At 46.9% G+C, this 24,562-nt stretch overlaps 1 protein-coding gene and 1 long non-coding RNA gene across 3 annotated transcripts in view; one reads left to right on the forward strand and one right to left on the reverse strand.

Moving 5' to 3' along the window:
- LOC135976801 (uncharacterized) overlaps positions 1–24,562 on the forward strand; it is a 61,521-nt gene that overhangs the window by 29,706 nt on the left and 7,253 nt on the right. The window lies entirely within an intron of this gene.
- LOC101951548 (cell surface glycoprotein 1-like) lies at positions 3,600–8,381 on the reverse strand. Its single transcript, XM_024108599.3, has 3 exons — positions 8,234–8,381; positions 6,966–7,125; positions 3,600–5,599 (listed from the first exon to the last, which is right to left on the reverse strand). Exons 2-3 carry the CDS (start codon positions 7,101–7,103, stop codon positions 3,764–3,766), a joined length of 1,974 nt encoding a protein of 657 aa, XP_023964367.2. The 5' UTR covers positions 7,104–7,125; positions 8,234–8,381; the 3' UTR covers positions 3,600–3,763.

A 24,562-nucleotide genomic window follows, 5' to 3' on the forward strand; every position in this document is an offset into this window, starting at 1 on the left:
GGTTTTATGACACTGTCGAAACAGCTGGATGTGATCAGGGACACCGGAGACGAAGGATTATTTGTCATTCATTATAGGGCAGAATAAAGAGGCAGGTTATTTCACAGGGTGCTAAATCAGGGGAAATCCAGGCCCTGCACTGGGTGTTTCTCTTTCCGCGCCGTCCAGGCTCACACGATAATGTTCTCATTTTAAAAATATGACCCAAATATAACACTTCGGATGGCTAAGGCGTCATTATTAGGAGTAAGGGCTGTAATTAGTAAAGATGAGGGAAGGGGCTAATTCAGCTGTATACAGGACATTCTGACTCAACCGACTTCTACTTACATGCTTTGCTCACAACATAGAAAACCCAGAATATTTTTCTGTCCGACTCAGGGTTAATTTACAACTTTTCTGCATTTTCACATGCAACGACCCTGGCAAAGAATGATGGATGTCTGAACTGCGGGCTAATTGTGTTTTTATTTTGTTCCTGCTGGTATTCATGTTCTGACCTTCCCCATGTTAACCACTGTGGTCATTTCACAGCTTGTCCCGTCATTAAATCCAATCACCACTGGGTGGCATGTGTGTATTGTGCAATTTTGTGATCGGTGCTAGATCACTTTGTATAACCCTAGGACCGAATCATACAGGAGATTGTTTCATTCAAATCCACCTGACCAATAAAAGGCTTGCCAGGGAGGAAAGGTATTTGTAAATTTATTTTAGTGAAACCTATTTAAGGGATCACCCAAGATACTGACAAAGATCTGTTCCTTGGAGGAGGTGGAATAGACTTGTGTCTGATATGCCTGGGGATGCTTTGGACTGGTCCCTTAAGACAGGAGGTATCTAACAAGGAGGGGTGGCTTGCACAAGAGACACTGTCTTTGTTATTTCAATATAACAATAGGAGTGCAGAGTGGTCCAAAGACATAGAAGTCAAGATCCTTGCCAAAAATCTGTATTGATGTCAGGCAAAAAACATGATAAACAATGAAAACAGATGGGGAGGGGGCAGGGAGTGAAAAGACAATCGAAAACAATAGGAGATGGCGCCTGCTCACGGGGGAGTGTTGTTTTTGTTACGTTAGATTCTTAAAAGGCCTCTACATGCTAAACAAGAATTTCAGCCAGGGAGCTTAAATTCATAACTTTGCTAGACACTAAAATTCAGGAGTTAATAAAGACACTGGACTTGTGGCTTATTGCAACAATCTGTAACCCACTAACCTCCCGTTTGTGTCCTATGACTACAGAGGTGTTAACGAGCATTCACCTTGAATTGTACCTTGAACTGTTTGCCAGAACCTGGGAATGGGGATGATTCCCTGGTCTGTTCATGCCCTTGGGGCACCTGGCACTGGCCACTGTCGGAAGACAGGACCCTGGGCTAGATGGTCTGACCCAGTAGGGCCGTTCTTATGTAACCTCTTACAAAATGTGTTAACTGTCCAGAGAGAGGAGCCCTAAGACCAGCTTGGTCTGGGGAGCAGGCTAGAGATGGATTTTATGTCGACGTCTTTGTTAATAGAACCCAGGGACGGGGAGATGGGCGAGTTTGGACGTTGCATAATGTGTGGTCTGTGTTTGCAGAGCAGGTTGGGTTGGGGAAGGCTCCTGCTTGCACACGGGGTTGGTTGGCAGAAGGACAATATCAGGGCTGCCCGTGAATGAACAGGGTTGCAGCAAATGCACTGGGCTGTCTCCCTATTTCCTGCTGTTTTCAAATAAGTTGTGGGGGGGAGGGGACTGGAGCACCCTTTTTCAAATGTGCTTCGGCTGGGTTATTAATGTGGGCTCCTTTTCCAGACTCTTTCTGGGAGTTCAGCTACTTTGTCCATTTATACTGTAACTGGGGAGTGTTTGTCAGCCTGTTTTGGGTTTGATTGGGGACTGGTGGTGGGCAAAACCCCTGGAAAATGTCTCAGTGTCTCACCGAGCAAGGAGACAACAAGGTGACCCGAAGCACTGAAAAGACAGAGAACACGTGAGGAGCAAGTGTCACAGTGAATGTGGGGGGTTCTGGTTCTGATCCGGAGATGCAAATGGACAGAACCATGCGGTGGATAATGCAGAAGGAATTGATGCTGCTTGGGCTTAAATTTCACTTCAGAAATAATCATTCCTTGCCCCAGCTCCAGGCTCAAATAAATCACGCAAAGTGAAGCTCAGTGGTTTGAGCATTGGCCTGCTAAACCCAGGGTTGTGAGTTCAATCCTTGAGGGGGCCATTCGGAGATGTAGTTAGGGATTGGTCTTGCTTTGAGCAGGGGGTTGGACTAGATGACCTTCTGAGGTCCCTTCCATCCCTGATATTCTACATTCACTCTTGTGTGACATAAATGGTGCCTGGTTCTTGTATGTGCCCCTGGCCTAGGGGTCAGTTTTACCTAATGACTCCATCATTATCCCATAGAAGAACCCATTCGCAAAGCAAACTGAGAGCCAGATTCTCAGCTGGGTTAAATCAGCAGAGCGTCATTCAAGTCAGGCATCAACTGAGGATCTGGGCTAATATCAGCTTGGGCCTTGCCAGATAAAGTGCTCTCAGGTTCCAATGTTTCGCTTTCCTGACCTTGACAAACCACCACGGTGCTTTCAAAATTCTCCTTGCCCAATTTCCTGCTCTCTACTTGAGCAAAATTCTCCCCGACTTGAGTTTTGCTTCATTAAAGAAAATTTCTATTTCCTGCCTCAGATGCTCGTCCCCGACTATCGCAGCTCATCGCTTTCAAGAGCCAGGATGAGACAGAAGGCGTAACTCCCTGGGCTTGAAAACCGAGGGAATGGTAAATAACGAAGAGGAGAGGACACTGATTCAGAGCAATTTGGAATGCGTAGTAAACTGGTTGCAAGCAAACAACATGCATGTTAAAATGGCTAAATGTCCATGTATATACCTAGGAACAAAGGCTGCTGGCCATACTTACAGGGTGGGGGAGTCTATCACGGGAAGCAGTGACTCTGAAAAAGATTGGGGGGTTCAGTATTTGGCACTGGTGCAAGCACAGCTGGGATCCTGTGTCCAGTTCTGGTGTCCACAGTTCAAGAAGGATGTTGATAAATTGGAGAGGGTTCAGAGAAGAGCCATGAGAGTGACAGACTCAAGGAGCTCAATTTATTTAGCTTAACAAAGAGAAGGTCAAGGGGTGATTTGGTCGCACTCTACAAGTACCGACATGGGGAACAAATACTTAATAAAGGGCTCTTCAGTCTAACAGAGGAAGGTCTAACACGATCCAATGGCTGGAATTCAAAAGCGAGATAAATTCAGTCTGAAAATAAGATGTACCGGTATGTTTTGAACAGTGAGAGTAATTAACCGTTAGAACAATCGACCAAGGTTTGTAGTGGATTCTCCATCGCTGACAGTTTTTAAATCAAGATGGGATGTTTTTGTAAAAGATCTGCTTGGGGGATTATTTTGGGGGCGTTCTCTGACCCGCGTTACACAGGGATTCTGCCTAGTTGATCACAACGGTCCCATCTGGCTTTGGAATCTCTATGCATCTATGAAAGCGTCATCAAACCCCGTCAAATCCAATCCCAATACATTAGGGGACAAGCCTGGGTGCTACACCAGCTGAGAGCTTGTCCCCTAATGTATTTTATAGACAGTAGCAGGAAAGCATTGCAGGAGAGGTTTGGAGCCATAGCAAAGAGGCTGTGACGAGGAAGACCATGCTCCGGTCACCAGAAGTAAGTGCGCACTAGGGTTACTTGGATTTGTATTGCATTTTCTGCCTCAGTTACACAAGGAGCCATTTTGGCCCTTACTTCTTTGGTGGCCACCAGTGAGGGAAGGGTCGTGGTTTCTGAGAATGCCAGGAGTACAGGCACTGAGAGGATTTAGAGGCTTGCCCTGCAGCAGGTTCTGTGGGGTCCTGAGCACCTTGGTTTCTCTGCTGTGTCGGTGGAAGTTGTGTCTCGCTGTGGCTCAGGTCCTGCTCTGGTGTCTGGGGCTCTGGGGCCTGACTGGGGCTTAGGTCCTGCTCTGGTGTCTGGGGCTCTGGGGCCTGACGGGGGCTTAGGTCCTGCTCTGGTGTCTGGGGCTCTGGGGCCTGACTGGGGCTTAGGTCCTGCTCTGGTGTCTGGGGCTCTGGGGCCTGACTGGGGCTTGGTTCCTGCTCTGGTATCTGGGGCTCAGGGGCCTGATGGGGACTCAAGTCCTGCTCTGGTATCTCGGGTTCTGGACCCTGACAGGGGCTTGGGTCCTGCTCCGGTATCTCGGGCTCAGGGGTGTGATGGGAACTCGAGTCCTGCTCTGGTGTTTGAGGCTCGGGGGCCTGATGGAGGCTTGGGTCCTGCTCCGGTATCTGGGGCTCCGGGGCATGACAGGGACTTGGGTCCTGCCCCTGTTTCTGGGGCTCTGGGGCCTGATGGGGACTTGGGTCCTGCTCTGGTGTCTGGGGTTCCAGCACTTGATGGGGGCTTGGGTCCCGCTCTGGCGTTTGAGGCTCCGGGGCCTGATGGGGACTTGGGTCCCGCTCTGGTATCTGGGCCTCTGGGGCCTGACAGGGAATCGAATCCTGCTCTGGTATCTGGGGCTCCAGGGCCTGACGGGGACTTGAATCCTGCTCTGGTGTCTTGGGCTCTGGGGCCTGACGGGGACTCGAATCCTGCTCTGGTATCTGGGGCTCCGGGGCCTGATGGAGGCTCGGGTCCTGCCCCTGTTTCTGGGGCTCTGGGGCCTGATGGGGACTCAAGTCCTGCTCTGGTATCTTGGGTTCTGGACCCTGACAGGGGCTTGGGTCCTGCTCCGGTATCTCGGGCTCAGGGGTGTGACGGGAACTCGAGTCCTGCTCTGGTGTTTGAGGCTCGGGGGCCTGATGGAGGCTCGGGTCCTGCCCCTGTTTCTGGGGCTCTGGGGCCTGATGGGGACTTGGGTCCCGCTCTGGTGTCTGGGGTTCCAGCACTTGATGGGGGCTTGGGTCCCGCTCTGGCGTTTGAGGCTCCGGGGCCTGATGGGGACTTGGGTCCCGCTCTGGTATCTGGGCCTCTGGGGCCTGACAGGGAATCGAATCCTGCTCTGGTATCTGGGGCTCTGGGGCCTGACGGGGACTCGAATCCTGCTCTGGTATCTGGGGCTCCAGGGCCTGACGGGGACTCGAATCCTGCTCTGGTGTCTGGGGCTCTGGGGCCTGACGGGGACTCGAATCCTGCTCTGGTGTTTGAAGCTCAGGGGCCTGACGTGGGCTTGGATCCCGCTCTGGTATCTGGGCCTCCGGGGCCTGACAGGGACTCGAATCCTGCTCTGGTATCTGGAGCTCCGGGGCCTGACAGGGACTCGAATCCTGCTCTGGTATCTGGGGCTCCGGGGCCTGACGGGGACTCGAGTCCTGCTCTGGTGTTTGAGGCTCAGGGGCCTGACGTGGGCTTGGGTCCTGCTCTGGTGTCGGAGGCTCCTTTGTGCGCTCCCCACAGTTTGCTTCTCCCTGAGATGCTGAGCTTCCACCGTGGCCTGGTCGCTGACCCTGGCTTACTTCCCCGTAACAAGCCTTGGCCACTTGGAAGATCAGGACGAGAAACCCGTTGAAGTCAAGTCTGCCATCACTGTCAGTGTCCAGCAGCTGCAGCAGCTTGTCTATGGTCTGGAGACCCTGGGGGACCTGCAAGGAAACAAAACCCGGACCAAAGCCCATTAACCCGTCATATATCCTCCAGTTTAGAAACAACAAGCCAGCTCGGCTGTAATCCCCGGGTGTGCCTACACTTATGGCGGGGTGTAGATTGCAGACACTGCACCTGGCTAACACGGGTATAAAGATCAGTGTAGCCTGTGAGGCCTCGCATAGGCAAGTAGAATAGAGTGTCCTACACCCCTGAACCCCCACCGCTCTCTCCACGCCCAAGCTGTGCCTCCCACCTCTACGCTGCTGTTTCTAGCATAGTGTCCTGCTGCCCCCCACCCCGCCGCACTGTGGCCTTTGCCCCTGCAGTGAAAGGCTCCAGCGGTGGGGACGCAGTGGGGAAAGACGCTGGCAGCTCCTCGCTGCCGGAGCCTTTCGCTGCAGCGTGTAGCTACACGTGTAGTGCCTCTGCATCATCTCAGGGTGAAATGCCCCCTGTGCAGAGGGCCAGCCGAAGGCCCAGGCCCCAGTGAAATCCTATTGTAGCCCTGAGTCAATTGAATCCTATGTGTTCCCAGCTCATTCACAGTTGTATAGAGATAAGCACGGTGTTTGGCTTTACGCCCCCCCGTGTTGCAGTTGGTATTGGTGGGATCGGTGCTACACCCTAAGAAAGAGAGGAAGGATGACCGTCCCCAGCAGAGAGGAAGGATGGCTCGGCGGTTAGCACTTGGAAGACCTGGGCTCAGTTCCTCGCCACAGACTTCCTCTGATAACCCTGGCCAAGTTTCTTGGGTTTCCCTGTGCGCCTGTCCACACTGCCCTACAGTTTGGACCATGGAGGTGTGACCTGCCGAGGAAATCCAAGTGCTGCGCTGTACCTCCCCTGCATGGATGCTGCGGGCGCGAGCGAAAACGTTCCTAGTTCGCATTAGCGGAATCCTCGTCACACAGGAAAGGGAAATTCTGAGAAAAAAATCCCTTCCGAAAATTCTGTTTCCGAGTGAAATTTTCAGTTTGAAATTTATGATATATTTTTTCCTTTTTCACATTGTTTTTATGATGTGTACATTACTTCATGACGTGTCAGCAGCCGTTGTGCATAAGAAGGCGTGTCATAGCGTGTCAGGTCATCATATGTCAGAACGGTCAAAATATTTATTTTATTTTAAAATAGATTCAGGGCAGCTGCCCCTTAGCATCACAGATTGAAATGTCCCTTCTTTACCAGCTCAGTCAAACTGTTACATTACGGCACAAACCGGAGAACAGACTCTTGTGCAGTCTCTTATATCGGTTACCAAACAAGAACACGTGCATCCTAGAAGAGACACTCATTGCATAGACCTTCCTCCTCCTCACTCCTGAGCCTAGTAACTAGCACAGGTGTCTTGGCAGTGCTCACCACGGTCACATCAGCAAACTCCTGACAGATGAGCTGTCTCAGCTCCCCCTTGCTCAGCGTGGGGCAGGCGCCATCCTTCTTTGCGAACACGTAGAAAGCATTGATAATGCCTTTGATATTGCTTAGCAGCTGAGTCATCTCCCTACACGTTCGAGTGAGCCTGGAAGACAGGAACAGACATTTTTTCCCCCCAGTGACACTAAACTCAGGTGTAATCTCAGAGCCCATGTGGATGTGCAGGATGGAAATGACAAAGTGGCTAAACAGATGGACAAATGGACAGTCAAAAAGATGGGTAGGTGGAGAGATGGATGCCTGGATGAGTAGACAAAGAGATAATGCCTAGCTGAGCGTATGGAGAGCTAGATAGATGGACAGCCCCATGGATGCATGGCTGGAGAGACAGATGGATAGATGCCTGGACTGGTGGCTGGAGAGCTAGACAGATCAATGGATGGCTGGAAAGATGGATAGATAGACAGTTGGTGAGATGGAAGGATAGATGGATGGATAGACAGTTGGTGAAATGGAAGGATAGTTGGAGGGATAGATGGATGGACAGTTGGTGAGATGGAAGGATAGTTGGAGGGATAGACGGATGGATAGACAGTTGGTGAGATGGATGGATAGTTGGAGGGATAGATGGAGAGATTGAGAGACTGACAGTTGGTAAGATGGAAGGATAGTTGGAGGGATAGATGAATGGATAGACAGTTGGTGAGATGGAAGGATAGTTGGAGGGATAGACGGATGGATAGACAGTTGGTAAAATGGAAGGATAGTTGGAGGGATAGACGGATGGATAGACAGTTGGTGAGATGGAAGGATAGTTGGAGGGACAGACGGATGGATAGACAGTTGGTGAGATGGAAGGATAGTTGAAGTGATAGATGGAGAGACTGACAGTTAGTGAGATGGATGGATAGTTGGAGAGATAGATAAATAGCCCCCTTTCCTCATTTAGCTTTTTGCTTCTGACCACAGATTAAATACAGTCTAAAGTTCAGCTTAGTAAACGTGGCTAAACTGGAGGAAGAACAGAGCTGAGAATACAGCCCAGCTCTGGGGAGCCTCAGAGTAATGTAATTTCTAATTCATGGTCTGCCACAGTCACTAGTTGGAAAAAAACAAATACAGACATTCCTTTAAGACAGCTCGGCACTGATACATCCAGGAACCTATTCCTCGCTTACATTGGTCCTGGTTTACTACCACCAATAACATTCAACATCTGTAAAAATAACAAGATTCCCATTATCCAGACTTACCCGGTCCAGGAACAAGAAAAGTGCAGTAGAGTATTTTGGAGTGGAGCAGAGATCTTATATAGGGTTCTTAATCATACCCTGTGTATCTTCCAAAGGAGACACCCTCAATGTGCAATGGCCTGATTCATTTCTAACCAATTCAGCTACACCTTTCCCCCTCTGTGGCTTTATTTATCTCTTACTTCTGTTGTACTGATTTGCTGCAACAGCGACTGCAGAATATGTCCAACGCTAGCCCCACCCTGGACGCCTTGCCCAGGCATTTTACAGAAAGGCTACTTTTAATTTTTCTTTAGGTGTCACCCAGAAATGTCTCTGAATGTCTGTGGAGCAAACCTGTTTTGCAAGGATCAGCTTCTCAAAGTGATGGGCTTTAGGTGGAGAAGCAGGAGAAGACGCCACACATAACATAAAGGAATATGCTGTAAAAGATATTCCTTAGGCCTATGTGACACTGGAGGTCAGACGAGATGATCACAAGGGTCCCTTCTGGCTTTGGAATCTACAGAATATTTGTTGATAAGTGATTGTGATATTAAAGTGACTTGAATAGTTTTTTTTTGAGCGGGTTAAGCACAACTACTCTCCCCACTGCTGTAGTGCTTTCGGTCTCTGAGCGCAAAACACGACAGCATTAGTTCTTGAAAACTCTGCTTGTGGCTGTAGGTGCCTTGCTGTTAGGAACACGCAGCTGTGTGCGCACCGTGGCAGGGAAATGTTGTCAGTGATACTCCTCTGCATAAGTGTCTGTGTGCGTTCAGGGGTAAATATCCTTTGGATCATTTTTCTGAGCGCTTGTGCATTGAGGAGTAGGTGTTAACACTATCTGTCTGGTTAAGAATGCTCCTCTGTGTGTGTGGGGAGTATTATAAAAAAGATCTCATAGAATCATAGAATCTCAGGGTTGGAAGGGACCTCAGGAGGTCATCTAGTCCAACCCCCTGCTCAAAGCAGGACCAGTCCCCAGCTAAATCATCCTAGCCAGGGCTTTGTCGAGCCTGACCTTAAAAACCTCTAAGGAAGGAGATTCCACCACCTCCACCATCTCTTATTTGGGCTAATTTTGAACCCGCCTGAACATTGTAGATTTAAAAATTTGACGCCGACACATTGAAGAAGGAGCAAAGAGGGGCAGAGTTAAAGACGAACACAGAACCACCCCCATCCTGGTAACGATATTCATTTGAAATTGACACGGCCCCTCTGCCCCCCAGGCACTGTTAAGAGAAGCTGAAATTTCAGGGTTACGTCCCCTACTTGCTCCCTTCTGGTTTGTGAGGTCAGGTCTTCACTGAGGGCCCACTCCTGTAACGGGTTACTCAAAGTAGCAAACGCTGCTCCGGGTAGTAAGTGTTTTCAGGGTCAGGCTCTTGGAGGTCGACCAATGCACCCGCCTGCATGAGAGTGCAGGATCAGGTCCTTTGAGTGCAAGCTGTTTGGAATAGGGCCAGGCCGTTTGATGGCTAGAAAGTGCCTAAGGCACTAAATAAATGAATGACAATGTCAGTAATTAATATTACAGCCGAGCGGGAGTGGGGGTGAGAGAGAATGTCTAATGGAGAACTAAATACAATCAATACATTCCACCACATATAGGGCAGCCACTTAACATGTAGGGAAAAAAGTGATCCCTCATTTACAGCCCTTGCCATAACAGGCAATGCAGCCTAGTGAATCAGACCCTTGCCTAAGAGATATGAGATCTGGCTACGAAGTCCTAGCTCTGCCATTACCTGATATATAATCCTCTGTAAATCCCTTGCCTTCTGGTTCCTCTCCCATCCTTTGTCAATTTCGATTGCAATCGCTTTAGGGCAGGGACTGTCTCTTGCCGGGTGTTTTTACAGCCCAATGGGCCTCTGATCTCGGGCGGTTACTTTACGGTGACGAATAATTACAACGTCAGTCAGAAGGCAGTATTGCTATCCAAGGGCAGAATTTGGCCAGTGGTATAGAGAAGAAGAGTTCATTGTGGTTTAGCATTGGAGAAATAAGGGGATTATTTTACTATGCACTAGGGTTGATTGTGGAAGGATGCATCTTTCTGTCTTTCCCCTGCGAGCACATTATATGGTCAACCTATATTTCATGTCCCTCCCTCTACAGGTGTTTTGAGATTAGATACTCCCTCTACAGGTGTTTTGGGATTAGATACGTATGGCTAAAATACTTGTTCCAGCGTCATTGAATTATTCTGACTGTAACTGTCATGAAAACCTCACATTCAAAATTACAGTCTCCCAAGGATATCATTAGCATCAAGGTGGGGGGTAATTAACACCCTGCGGGCAACTGGACTGATGTAGGTGTGTTCAAAACAGTGTCATTCAACTGGCTTCTTCCCATGGGGCCTGTGGAGTATTCTGTGGTTTTCCATCTTCCTTGTGCCAGGACAGTCATTCTGAGCAAGGACCGTTGATCGAATAGGTGAATTTATTGTATTGCTGTATCCGGTACCAGACCCTAACACTGAGCTCTGACCAGCTACGAAGCAAATGTCACTGCAGGCCCTGGGTCAGAATCTCCAGCTGGATTCTCTGATGTGTTCTGTAGGCATTTATATCATGTCCTTTAAGGTGCTGGGTTCATAGTGCTGGAGAACGAAGCCCTCTGTATAGCCCTCCGCTCAGCCTGGGTAGAGGGAGAGTCAACTTCCCGGACTACCTATGGGGGAAGAGAGCAACAGAATCAGAACTGAGGCCCATCTGCTGCAAAATACAGAGGCCTGTGCATAGGCAGGGAAACACCATTGTGGCTCCGTTATTCATGCTGCCCTGACACCAGGAGTCGTCCAACTGAAGTCAATGGGTGTCTTTGTGGAATAGGGTACTGCTGAGTGCGAAGGAGGGGCTGGCCTTTTGGTAGCAGAGGGCTAAGCCTGTAAGTTCTTTGGGGCAGAGTCTGCCTTTATGTTCTGCACCTCGCACAGTGGGGCCCTGGTCTATGGGTGGAGTTCCTAGGATAGCACCTAGAAACACAAATAAATAAATAAATAATGTAATAAATAAACTTGGCTGCTTCAGTAGAGAACAGTGATACACGTGCTGGAAAGCAAGTTAACAGAGCCCTTTTCCCTCAGGCTCAAAGCCGGGTATCTGGAGTCCAGTGGGTTCAAGGAAACAATCATAGTCCAGGCCATAACAATAAGAGGGTTAGTGTGACTGGGTGTCTCGCCTCTGCCCCCTGCTGGACAGAATCAGAACTGCTTAACTATCCATCATAGGCCCCGTTCTGCTACCACTTTGTCAAAATGCTCCTTTAACTCAAGTACCATGGGATCGTGGCCCAGAGCCACAGATGTATTTAGGTGCCTGACTCCCACCTAAAACACTTGGTGCATCTTGGTGGCCTGTGTCTTTAGAGCAGAAGACGTTGGAGAGGTATCCCTGTCCTCTCTGGGAGACTCCAAGGGGCTGCGGGGACGTAGTGAGAACCACGAAGGCCTAATTACCCGTGGGGTTTTTTATACTAAAACATTTGATTGCTTCTGGGCCTCTCTAGCAAAGCATCCTAAGCATGCCAATGAAACAAACACTGATCAGTCGGTAAGGATTTTAAGTCTTGTACTGCACGTATTACTGAATGACAAACCCCTTTGTTTAGCATGTCTGAAGCTAACAGTGGGGTGCAAATTATAACCTCTCTTTCTGGTGCACAGTGCAGCTGGCCATAATTCAAGCGTCTGCCTGGACAGGCTTAAAGGCGGCTTTTCAAAGAGTGTCACCAGCTGGGAGTTTCGATATATAGCAGCCAGGACTTTCAGCAGCCTGGCACACCTCGTCGAGATCAGCTAAAGGCGGAGTGACAGCTGCCGACAGTGAAAAGAAATGTTGTGCATAATAATAATGGGTAGCTCTTCCCAGCCATAGAAAGATTAGTATAATCATTACAGATGGGGAAACTGAGGCACATAGCAGGGACGTGACTTACTCTCTCCATCAACAGCTCTGTTGTACTGTAGAGGCACGGAATACGCTGGATCAAGCCTCCAAGTGCCAGCGTCAGCACAGCAGCTGAAGCAAACCCACTGTGCCGACAATGCAGACAGCAAAGACAGTGGCAATGCATCTCTTCTCTGAGCTCCTCCCTGGCCGTTTGCTACCGCTCTGCCCAGGAGGAACTCCCTCTAGGAGCAAGCAGAGAATTCATTCTCAATGGACGTCAGTCTTCTGCCTTTCCACTTGGACTGTCCATACAGTTGCTACTGGCTTTTATAATGTGTCCATTCGTTCACTGCGACCTGGACTGAGTCCCAGCAAACTTATCTCACTGGGTTAAGAAGTTAAGTTTTAATAACTCCCTAAATATCTCTATTAGAAGCTGCTACAAACTAAGTGCAATTTTAAAATGTACTATTAGGCATTTGGGGGCAAGATCCTCACAGTAGGACCCCCACTTTAGGGTCCTATTTTTGAGCATCGTTGCTTTAGCCAACAAATGGCTAATTAGAGAGTTTTATTTTAAACACTACAGAAATACTTACAATTTTTAAGTACACATTTTTGTTTGAGAGGAAAAAGAAATAATAATAATATGTATCAATAGATATTTACAAAGGAAGGCACTGTGATTATCCCCATTTTTGAGATGGGGAAACTGAGGCACCAAGTAAGGGAAAGATTTGCCCTAGGTCAAGAAGAGAGCCAAGGATAGAATTCGTATCTCCTAGTCCAGGGTGCTATCCACTAGCCCAAATCACCTAAGGTAATTCAGCTCCAGAATCTGTATTAGAAACAGCATTAGGAACAAAATGCCCCTCCAGCAACAGAAAGGGTTAAATGGTTTCAATGGGGTGGATTGAAATCACTACAGGTGTGCCTCTTAATGACTTACTAATTGGGTAGGAGGGGAACATAAAAAGGGAACACAAGATGAGCCTCAGAGGAAAATGTGGAGCAAGGGGGTGGTGTGAATGCTGAGCTCTAGGGTTCAAGCCAACACTAAGTTAAACTGTCAGAGGAGCTGTATGACTGGTCACGGAGGCAAAGCCACTTTTGTTGTTAGTGGAATTATTTGATTTATGTTAGTGTGTAGAAAATCCACAGCTGAGCTCAGGGCCCCATTCTATTTGGAGCTGCACATACCCAGAGCAAGAGAGCGTCCTTGCCCTGGCTGGCATGCACCGTTTCAAATCAAGTTTATAATTTCACCGTGGGTTCTCTCAGACAGCTGTTTCTAGGAGCCAAACTTGGTGAAAACCAGCACAGGTTGTGGGGATGAGAGACGCTGATAAAGCAGACTTGAAGCCCCTGTTAAATATGATACTGTTGTTGCTGGGTTGCAACAGAACTAGAAACAAGAACAAACTTTGCTATGGAGCCTGTGTTGTCCCTGTAATTGAAACGACAGCGGGAAAACGCTGATACTTAGCAACAAAACAGCACTCAAGATCTTTGAATGGTTACTAAGATGCATAGCACTTGGTGCTGCATTCCATTTCTGTTAACCACCAACGCTTTATACAGAGCTCGAGTTTTAGGGTCAAGACAACTCCGAGCTTAGAAGGACAGACAGTATCTTATTAATGAACATTGGGATCGTGGTCTGGAGCTCAGAGAGGCTTACATTTCCCCAGATTATACACCTACCCAGGCCTCTTTCCTCTGTAACATTCAAAATATTTGGCTGCGAACCTTGTCATTAAGCTGTAACGTGGGTGGTGTATAATTGGCGAGAGTGTACTGAGAAGGGAGGTAGGTTGTGACAATTTTACTGGAGTTATTGCTAGTTAAATGCCTGGCCCACGTCTGAAGTGATTTCCAAGCTGGGAGGAGCATTCTGATGGAAAGAACTAGAGACAATAACACAGTTTTATTTTCCATAGGGTCTTTAATACACACCACATCCCTGAATATCTTACAGAAGCCAAATAGTGCATGGACAGAGAGAAATCATGAAACACACAGAGAGAAATTCAAGTGCAGGCCAAGGAGAAAATTCTTTATATATTTCAACTGGGTTTTGAAATGAGAAGGAGAAGGTCGGATGCAGCTGGAGGAGAAAGCTCTGCCAACAGTGAAATTGTGTGCAAGAGTTACAAAGCGGACTGAGGCCAGGGAGGGGGAGTAGAGAGAAACACACCTGAAACCCAGGAGTAAATCCATGCAGGGTTTCTAGCAAGCCAGGTAGGGGACTTTGAACTGGGTCCTGCTACGAAGGGGGAGGCCAGTCCGGTTGTCTGAGGATGGGGAGATATGGCTGAGTCTGTTGATTTGTATGAAGAGGTGAGTGTGCTGGGAGAGAGTTGATTTCCCTGAGACTGGAGCTTTACGTTCCAGGGGCAGGGAGGTAAGCCCTGATTGGAGACCCTCACGTTGTCATGCTGAGTTCATCGATGATCATTTGTTTGTCCTGAGAGAGCGCCCAGGAAGCCCTAGTTATGGGTTGGGTGCTGTACAAATAGATCTCTCTCCCCGAGAATGTGTCTGCAGATTACGGCTCGTTGTGCCACCGGCACGGCTGATGTTTCTGGTTTCCTAGGGTTCCTCGGGAGAACAGGAATAAGCAACACGAATGCCAAAGAGTATTTCCTTGAGGCAAGTTTTTTACATTTGCAGTCAGCATGGGACAGATTACATACTCCAGCTACCTGGGGCGAATACGAGCTTGGGGGAAACCTGTGGGTACATATTCAGCATGGCTAGTCCATGCCATTGCTTTTTGCTGCCTGTGCCACCATGGTTATATTGATGGTTTGAGTGCATGAGCAGGGAATCACACCCCTACCTCCCCTGGTAGACATAGTGTGTGACTTTAGATGATACACTTAGCCTCATTTTACAGAGGGAAAACTGAGGAACTGGGAGGTTAATGCACCTTTGGGGCGGTACTGCTTGAGTGATGACACTTGTCTTGAGATCCCCAGGACAGGGAGGTGCTAGAAATGCATCATTATTGTTCTAATTTAGAAAATTGAGGGCAGGAGGGGAGCGGCTGTGTGTCTAATTTTGACACGTACACTCGTGTTTTCCCACAGTGGACGGCCTGGTTGATGGGAAAGACGAATAGGGTGGGATCAAACAGAATTGAAGCAGGTGAGACACATTTCTGGGGCACCTGGCATTGGCCACTGCTGGAAGACAGGACACTGGGCTAGATGGACCTTTGGTCTGACCCAGTCTGGCCATTCTTATGTACATTTCTCTCTGCTGTCTTTGTCACGCTGATTTGTCGCTGCCATGGATAAAAGTTGCTAGGTGTGGCTGGTGAAGAAGCAAGTCTGTAGCAATGGGTTGTTTACTTAGCAAATGCTACATAATAAATAGCAACAATTTTAAAGATGTATCTGACAGAAAAAATGGCATGATCATTTGGGCTCGCTGAGGGAAGTAGCTTGGGGTTGCAGACAAACCGGTTTCTCCGGAATACCAGCTCTGCTAAGGTTTCTTCACAATAGTGAAAATAATGGTTGTTTGCGCCTCTGACTTGATGTGACAATAAATGCTACCGCTCAGCCAGGAACTTTAGGACCTCATTTAGACGTGGATGCTGGAGGGAAAGTGAAAACCTGGACACAGATTGTTTAAAATAGAAAGTTTAAATCCAAGTATCTGACTGCAAAAGCCCTGCAGCTCCCAGGAAAGAACTCATAAGCCCATCTCTAGGGACAGGGAATACATTTGTTTTCATTTTACACGGAGGGAGTAAAATTTCCCAAAGCACATACGTCCCATTGATTTGTGCCTGTCGAGTGGCGGGGCTGCTAGGTTTTGTGTAGCCATACTACTGCTACTTGCGAATGGAGCTGCCTTTTAAGCTCATGCACTTGAGGTCCTTGGTGTGATGCAGAAGGTTCTGGATTCCAATCCATGGGGGGTTTATTACAAGTGGGTCCACAAAATGAGGGTTCAGTCCTCCAGTGGGTTGTTCCATCTGTGTATTTCTAAAGCCCCTTTTCCACAACACCTAAGCAGCGCCCTGTGTCAGAGCCTCATGAACCTTCCCTGTGTACCCTCCTCTAGAATTCCAGGACACCTCTCCTGGTGAGTCTGCAGGAGCGGGAGGTATAAGCGGATGGAGGAGTCAGAAGAGGGCAAGGATCAGGCCTGAATTCACTAAATATATGCAGCTTGTCCACTTATTCTGAGATGCAGGACAGAGGTGGCCTGTGCGTGAGGCTTGGCTCCAAGAACGACAGGGTTCTTAAGTCCTCCATCCATGGGGCGCGTGAAACAAGAGGGCAGACTTCTGAGACGTCCCACCCACCAGCCTTGATTGGGAAAGGGCTTCCCTGGAGCAATCCAAGGGGAGTTTAGTCTTGTGTGCCCACTTGTTCCTAAGCCTTTGCCAACAAGGGGGCCAAACGGCGCTGGTGGTAGTGGGTATGCACAGCACCTGACCTGCTATGCAATGAACTGAGACCCACTGAGATACACTTCATACAGGCCGTCCACCCGCCCTCGTCTGGGAATGGCTTTCAGCCCCTGGGCTGGGATTTCATCTCATGAATGAGACTTAAGTCTCTGATCCGCGGCCTATTGTTTGGGCGTCTTGAATACAGTGGAGCTCAGAGACAAGGGGTAACAAGGGCAAGGATTATTATTACTACTAGGTGTATGACAGTAGTGCCTAGCAGCTCCAAGCATGGTGCTAGGTGCTGTACAAACACAGACCACAAAGATGGTTCAGGCCTCAAAGAACTTACAATCTATGTCATGCAGGATCATTCTTAAAGGATCATTTCAAAGCACTTCTCTATCTTTCAAGTTCTTAGACACTGTACATGGTTAGACAATACTACTTCTTTCCCTAGAGTATTTGTATTTCATTATTATTATTATTATTATTAATAGGCAAACACTGATTTTTTTTTTACATCCGCGCTCTACTTTATCAAGCACTGAGGATAGTGAGTGGTGATTTTACCCTCCCTCTGTTGGCTATTAGTGTATCTGCAACATCAGGGTAAAACTCTCTCAAGAAGATTCATAAACAGCAGAGGGTTTCCCACACTCTATCTCAGGACACTGGGCAATCTTGCTTTTGCTGGTGGCCCTGAAAGTGTGGAATATGCTTCCCCTTAACCTTTGGGTTGATTCCTCTTTCCACTTTTAACCAACAACTAGCTGCTTTTCTGTTTCAAAGGGGTTGTTTATTACGCTTATTCAATTTCGCAGCCTCTTTCCCACGTTTTGTGGTCCCCCCTCCAATTGGTCTGATCCCTTTGAAGTACGGAGTGTGGTTTGTGTTCGATTTTTGTTTAGCAGTTTTATTTTTATGTATCTTATCATTACTGCATCGTTCCTTCTGCATCTTTGTGGGCAAAGAAGGGAAGATAAATACATGTAGCTCGGGTATATAAGATGTGGGGCACATTAGCGCAGAGAACATAATAATTGTGTCATTATCAGGGATCACACCAATGAGAATAAAATATTTCTTTTCATTACTTCCGGGACATCCCAGCGGGTTATTTTTAGTCCATTGCAAGCCCTGTTATTCCTGATTTGTTGGGTTAATGTTAACTAAATATGTCGACTCCTCTAGTAAATGCACTTACATTCTTTCACGTATTAATGAGCATATTGAACATAATAAGCATACTTCTCCCAGGATAACTGGACTCAGGCCAGATTCAGCAAAGCACTTAAAGCATGCTGATAATCTGGTTGCTGCTCCGTAAGGCACTTAAGCATGTGGACAAACTTATGCTTAAAGTTAAGTTTGTGCTTAAGTGCTTGGCTAAAATACGGCCTTAGCGGTTAGTAGGGATAATTTTTTTTGAGGTCTGTGTTTGAAGCCTCTTTTCAAAACGAGGGTTCTATAGACTAGTTTTGACATAAATGCTTATCTAGCTGCAAGAATGCTTAACCACATTTCATAATCAGAGGGTAAAGATGGAGAGAGACATTTCCTTCTCACCCAGACAGGAGTCTCCTCTGTTACCTTTCCTAATATTCAGGGTTAAAATGCCCCGTTCCATAGGCTTTCCCTCTGATGGGGGAGGGGGAATCACAAATGTATCTGAGGATTAGTATCCGTCTCTAGATTTGGATGGCAAAAGGGACTGGCCGTGTATCTGGCTCGCAGGAATATCCAGAGTTATACTTAATTATAAGAAAAAATGTAGAATGGGTAATAAACCTCCTGCTTCAGGATTTAAGCCAGACTAGAGAGCAGGAATGTGGGGGGAAGATTTTCCCAAATCATCTTCTGTGAGGTTTTTGCACCTTTCTCTGAAACATCTGGGTTCTTGGCTACTGTCAGCCAAAGAGTACTGGGCGAGATGGACCTGCGGTCTAATCCAGTCCGGCAGTTCCTGTGTTCCTAAGAGTGTCAAATATATTTGTATGTACAATTTATTGGACAATTAACTGAAAAAAAATTAGTCAAATAACTATTCTGCAGCCACCTCTAGCTTGGGAAACTTTCCCAATGTTTTAAGATCATTGCACCACAAGGAAGTGATTTGTGACAGTCTGTCTCTCCTTCATTTCTCCCTTGCCTTTCCTATCTCCCTTGTAGCAGGATGACTTTTCAAGCTCTAAAGCAGGGCTTCCAGATGGGATACCTTTTCTGTGCACATTTTTATCAGCAGAGGCAGCTGCACATCACACACACACTATAAAGGTCATTGAACAAATGAAATGCACAATGGAGAAAAAACCGGTAAAATTCCAACTGGGACATTGTCCTGTAGACACCAGCTTTGCCATTTGAACTTTGCTACCAGGACTCCAAGCAGCACGGATTTGCATTAGTACCCCACGAGAGTTGTAAGAAATTTTCAGCTTTGAAAATCAACATTTAGCCAAAATTCCTCTGATCAATTCAGACCAGGTTACATTTTCCTTGATGATGAATTAAGCCGCCTTGCTGGGCTAAAATGACTGGCACTATTTGGAGTAGGGACAGGCACGCTTGGTGAGCAGCTTATGTGCTGCTTATTTTCTCTTAGCATCTCACCAGATTGCTGGGAGGCTTGCCTGATGTGTATAAAGCGCTCTGAGACCTTGGACAAAAGGGCCCCAGGAAGGTCAGAGAAGAAGGATCATGATTAGTTCTTGCCTTCTGAAAGTTTCCATCTCCGTGACATACTTGGGCAAACAAAGCCGACTTTGCCAGACAAGTCTGTTTCCCCACTAACTTTCCACCACCAGTGTTGAGCCCTGTAGGGCCTCACCAACGACAACAATGCCATTGTCGCATCCCACAAACACTCTGGCCATGCTTCAGGACAAATAGAAAGATGTGGCCACCGCCCCGAAGCGTTTACAATCTAATCGGACGTCTGAACACCAAGAAGCGCCTCCGTTACCAGGGAAGGGAGCAGAATCATGGAGTACACTATAGACCTAATGGGCTTGGGAAGCGCATAGATACTAGGGCGGTGAGCACTGTAAAAACCTCTGATAGCTAGACGTTTAGACATGCCTCAGTTAGTGCGAGGCAACAAGGGAGGAGATGGGAATGAGGCAGGATTATGCGGTTACTCGGTTTCATCACAGGCTCGTCTTGATAGTTCAGTTAAAATGGTTGAGGTTCTCCTCATGGTGATTATTGACTCACGCCTGGTGGCCATGATGGAAGTGAGCCATAAGTAAGGATTTACATGAGGAGATGGATGGAGCTTTGAGGATTGGAAGTGAGAGGAAATTGGCAGAAGGCTTGGAGGTGGCTGAGAGATAAACAGGGCCTGATTAGAGAAGAAGGATGCAAAGGAGGTCGAGATGACGTGACAAGACGCTGAAGTTAATGGGAGTATTTCTGAGGACTTTACTGAGCTTTGGAGCAATCTGTAGGTTTGATATGGAGAAACTGAACCTTAAAGGCAAGGACAGGAAGTTTAAACTTAATGCGGTGGAGAAGGGGGAGTCAGTGGAGAGATTCTGGTTCTTGAACTGACCTAGTTTATTACTACTACTAGTGCATTGACCATGCACTGAGTTTCTCTAGGTGTTTGGTCACAGGACCTTAATGTTAAATATTCGAATGATCATAATGTTAAAAACTGTTCTGCAAAAGCACGGCTCTGCTGTTTCTGTGAACAAAGGCAATGTGACATAGCGTGTGAGAGCATTAGCCCAGCACCATGTAAACACACGTATCCAAACACGGCCTGAAATGAAATAAACGACTTTACTGATGTCATCTTCATACTTCATTGCCCACACCAAGAAACCACTATGCAATTGCACGGACCTGCTCAGCAGAGATCGAGGACTGGACTATTTAGGGGCTGTTCCAGGGCCAGAAGTGAATTGGCAGAACACTGGGTGCATGACTGGGCAAGACGGGTATGATGTAGGACAGGAATCAGGCGTGTTGGCAGGGCTCGCACCAGGGCCAGGAGGGAAAGGCTGCTGTGAAACAAGATGAACAAGACTGTTTTGGGGAATTGTCAGGGTGGCATTTGGAATGGTGTGAATTTTGCAGGGGTGGAAACTGATTGCACAAAGGCTTGGGAGGTAGCGTGCAAGACTGGGAGCTTGTGAAAGTAAGTGAAAGTGCAGGAATGAAAAGTACTTAGGACCATCTTGTGTTGCAAACAAGAGTAGGGGCAGATCTTTTTTTCAGAAAGCCCCAAATAAATAAACAAAAAAAACCCCTTGTGTTCTGTTCTATGCAGGCCTTGTACCACCCTCATCACTGTAGTAACTTCCAGTCGTGCATTGAGTCATGTGACTAGCATCTGCCACTTATTGTTTCTCTCATCCTCTTCCCAAGGGGAGATGTGTGTGGAGTAGCATCTAGTTTTGGTGGTAGGGTTATTTTGATGGTTTCTTTTGAATACTAATTTGGCTATGTAATGTAGGTTAGAGACGGCAAAGTCAAAGAAATGTGCCTTGCACTTGGAGCGGAAGGTGGTGTGGCTTGTACTGGTCTTTAGTCCCTGGGAAATGTGATTCTACAGTGTCTTCATTATCTACATGTTTTAGTGTTGACTTCTTCACACCATGCACAATCAACCTGTGGAACTCATTGCCAGGGGATGTTGTAAAAGCCAAAAGTATAACTGGCTTCAAAAGAGAATTACATGAGTTCATGGAGGAGAGGTCCCTCTATGGCTGTTAGCCAAGATGGTCAGGGACTCAACCGCATGCTGTGTCTCTAAGCATCCAACTGCCACAAACTGGGACTGGATGACAGGGGATGGGTCACTCAATAATTGCCCTGTTCTGTTTATTGCCTCTGACGCATCGGGCACTGGCCACTGTCGGAAGACAGGATACTGGGCTAGATGGACCATTGGTCTGACCTGGTAGGGCCGGTCTTATGTTCTTAATGTTCTTCATGTTGACACTGCTATTCACATAGTACAGTGAACAAAACGGAGGCAGTCACTGATCCATATTGCTTACATCCTGTCATCTGCTCCTGAGGTCAGTGGGGTTCCACATGGGGGTCCTGATCCCGTTGTTGGATTGGGTCCTGTAAGCAAGAGAGAAATGGGACACACTGGAAAATCCAGAGGGGCATATGTGTTGGTGACTTAAGTGATTATTTAAAAAAAATTCTGTACTTTTTGCAGGCCTTGAATGAGGAGAGGGGTAGCAATTTAGCCAGCTGAGAAGGGATAGGGATCTCTCTGTCCCTGCTGCCTCTATTAAAGGATAGTCATTTAACTTCTTGGTGGACTTTTCTTCTCATGTAGAACTCGTGGAAGGCAAGAGAGGAATAATGTTCTGGTGGAACCTACACAGTGGAAAAACGACTCCGAATGGTAGAACAAAGTCTTCAGAACCGACATTAGGAGGGCATGCAGATGTGGAGAGATTGATTTGCTTTTAGGATTGCTAATTTTGGTTGGACGTACTGCTGGAGATTTCATCACATGATGTAATCTTTAATTCAAGATGAATCTTTAATTCCTGGAAACTCCAGGACAGTCCTGGAAGGTTGGCAACCCTATTTGCTTTGGATGATTGCCTTCTACGATGAGTCATTTGGCGCTAAGGAAAACCACGCAGGCCTCAGGGATGGAGTCTTTGCTGCTGTTGCTGGTTAAAGAATTCCAGACCCGGAAGGTTAATACCAATCAGGTTTGCACATTCCTGTTCCTGCAGTTTGATGCATGTTTGCAGAATTAAATACTTTTGCTTTCAGTTTGACTATGGAATTAATAGCAATGTCACAGCATTGCTCCCATGGTTACACATCCAGCAGGTGGATTAGCAACACACACATTCACTCTGGCCTTCTCGGACATCCTGTGGCATTGAGTTCCACAGTCTAAGTAGGTGTTGTCTTCCCTTCACTATGTTCTTTAAATCTATATTTATGGGAATTCTTATTTTTTATGACGTCTCTTATTAGAGGATGGGCACTGGGATTCCCAGCACCTTTTGAGCCCCTCTCTGGAATTGCTTGTCCATTTTCTTTTTTTGATTCTGCTTCTTTCCAATGATGTCTCATGGATTTTCATGGCTCCTGTGTCACAAGGAAGACAGCTGAACAATTCTTCACCAAAGGCCTTGAGACGTGATTTTTAACAACCCAAACCTGCTCCCACCCAAGCATCCCTGAATTGCTTGTTTGTATCATTATTTTTTATAGAAACCTCCCAATTGGAGTGAAGCGCAGGGAACTATTTCTGAGCAAGTGCTGTTTGTAAGTTCTAATGTTCTCTCCTTGTAATTCACAATGGGAAAAACAAGGTAAAAAACAACCGGATTCTTTCCTTTAAAAATTAGACAATTATGCATTTCCTTAAACCTTTTCATATCCATAAAGTCCTTCTGCAGAGTCTCACGGACTTTCCCTGAAGCAGCTAGTAACGGCACTTGTTGGACATTATGTTACACCAGATGGACCGCTGGCTTGATTCACAATGGGAATTTTCATGTTCCAGTGTTCCCACTAATGTACAACATCTCCATAGAATATGCAACTCATCCTCCTATAGACATAAGGTTGGCCTTGCGATTACTGGTTGCCCAGTACCTATTTAGCAATCGGATACTCTGAATACAGTCCTCTCCTCTCCATTCTAGTAGTCTTGTTACATACAGAATTCATGCCCGCTGACTCCTGGTGGCATGAATTTGTGGCTTTATGATCTGACATGTCTTCACATACTAGTGCCACATCACTGTCATGTTACAACATCATGGCACCCGAAACAAATGCGGGATTCTAATACCCCACACTTCAGATTTCGGGGTATTGGATGGAGCTGTGGAAACCAGGACTGAGATGTGCAGTTCAAGACAAATGGGTGAACCTTCCATGATTATATGTGGCCACCACTAGACACGTATGGGTGCCAATGGTCAAATTCTTCCCTGTTGTGAATCCATTTAACCTCAATTTGAGATTTGGCAAGAGGACATCCCATATGTATAAAGAAGGACCCCACCACAAATCTCAAAACCTATACTAGGTTAATATAAATTAGAATGACGTTGCAGAGCAAAACGGCAAGAAGCCACCACAAAGTGAAGACACAATGTCAGATAATAAAGACCCAAACTCCTTACCAGGAGTCACTTGACACATATTTATTTTAGCAGGACTAACAGAGTAGAGAGTGGGCTGGATTTGAAGTGTCCTACCTCTAAAAATACTGAGGAATCCATGAATCCAATGTTGACTCTGTGTCTATAAAGCATGGCTGGTATATTGTAGAAGGAGTTGTACCTTAGCAGGAATAGAGAAATACCCATAGTGGGGCTGACCAAAGATCCATCCAGTCCATCAATGAGCAGGACCAGATGCCTCAGAAGAAGACACAAGAGTCAGCAGAAGGAATGAATGGACGTCCCTAAAAGTCCATTTTATTAAGTGAAGAATCCAGTTTTTTAAATTGCATTTTCTAATATGAATTATATAGATCAGACGTTAGAACTTCCAACCTCCATTTCCTCAAATGTGTCACGTGCCTACTTGAAATAATTATTACAAATAATGATGCAAACAAGCAATTCAAGGATGTATAATTGGAGGAAGTTAGGATGATGAAAATCATATCTGCCTACCTCTGGAGTAGCTCATTTCCAGAGACCAGGCCATGGAAATCATATACAAAGGCTCACACCTCAGTGTCCCTCAGTCCACTTGGTTTCTTCACTTGCTCCCATTGGTGAATTGGTTAAGTCTCCTTCTCGTCATTGGGAGCTAATGTGGCTGGGCTTAATTTTTGGTTTTCCTCTTCTTGCTGTTCACAAGAGGGCTTTGCTTAAGTATCTGGTGGTTATTTCACTAATCCCACTGCAGACCTTTAGAATGGGATTTCAGTCCAGCTTCCCGCATGCTTGTTCTTTCTGCCGTGGTTTACAAAGGCGATGCTCTCTCTGGAGAAGTGTTCCTTCATGTACCAGCCTCTGATTCTGCTGCATGTTCTGCTGCACTACGCTAGTGAGAAGATGAAGCTGTTTGCCTTGATTTTGC

The sequence above is a fragment of the Chrysemys picta genome, chromosome 20, assembly GCF_011386835.1.
Source record: "Chrysemys picta bellii isolate R12L10 chromosome 20, ASM1138683v2, whole genome shotgun sequence".
NCBI classification, from domain to species: Eukaryota; Metazoa; Chordata; order Testudines; family Emydidae; genus Chrysemys; species Chrysemys picta.

Bases quoted from the DNA above. Each gene is read 5' to 3' on its own strand.
- LOC101951548 (XM_024108599.3), bottom strand. From the start codon at position 7,103: ATGACTCAGCTGCTAAGCAATATCAAAGGCATTATCAATGCTTTCTAC. The intron at 5,600-6,965 runs GTGAGCACTGCC...GTTTCCTTGCAG, and splicing joins AGTTTGCTGATGTGACCGTG to GTCCCCCAGGGTCTCCAGAC.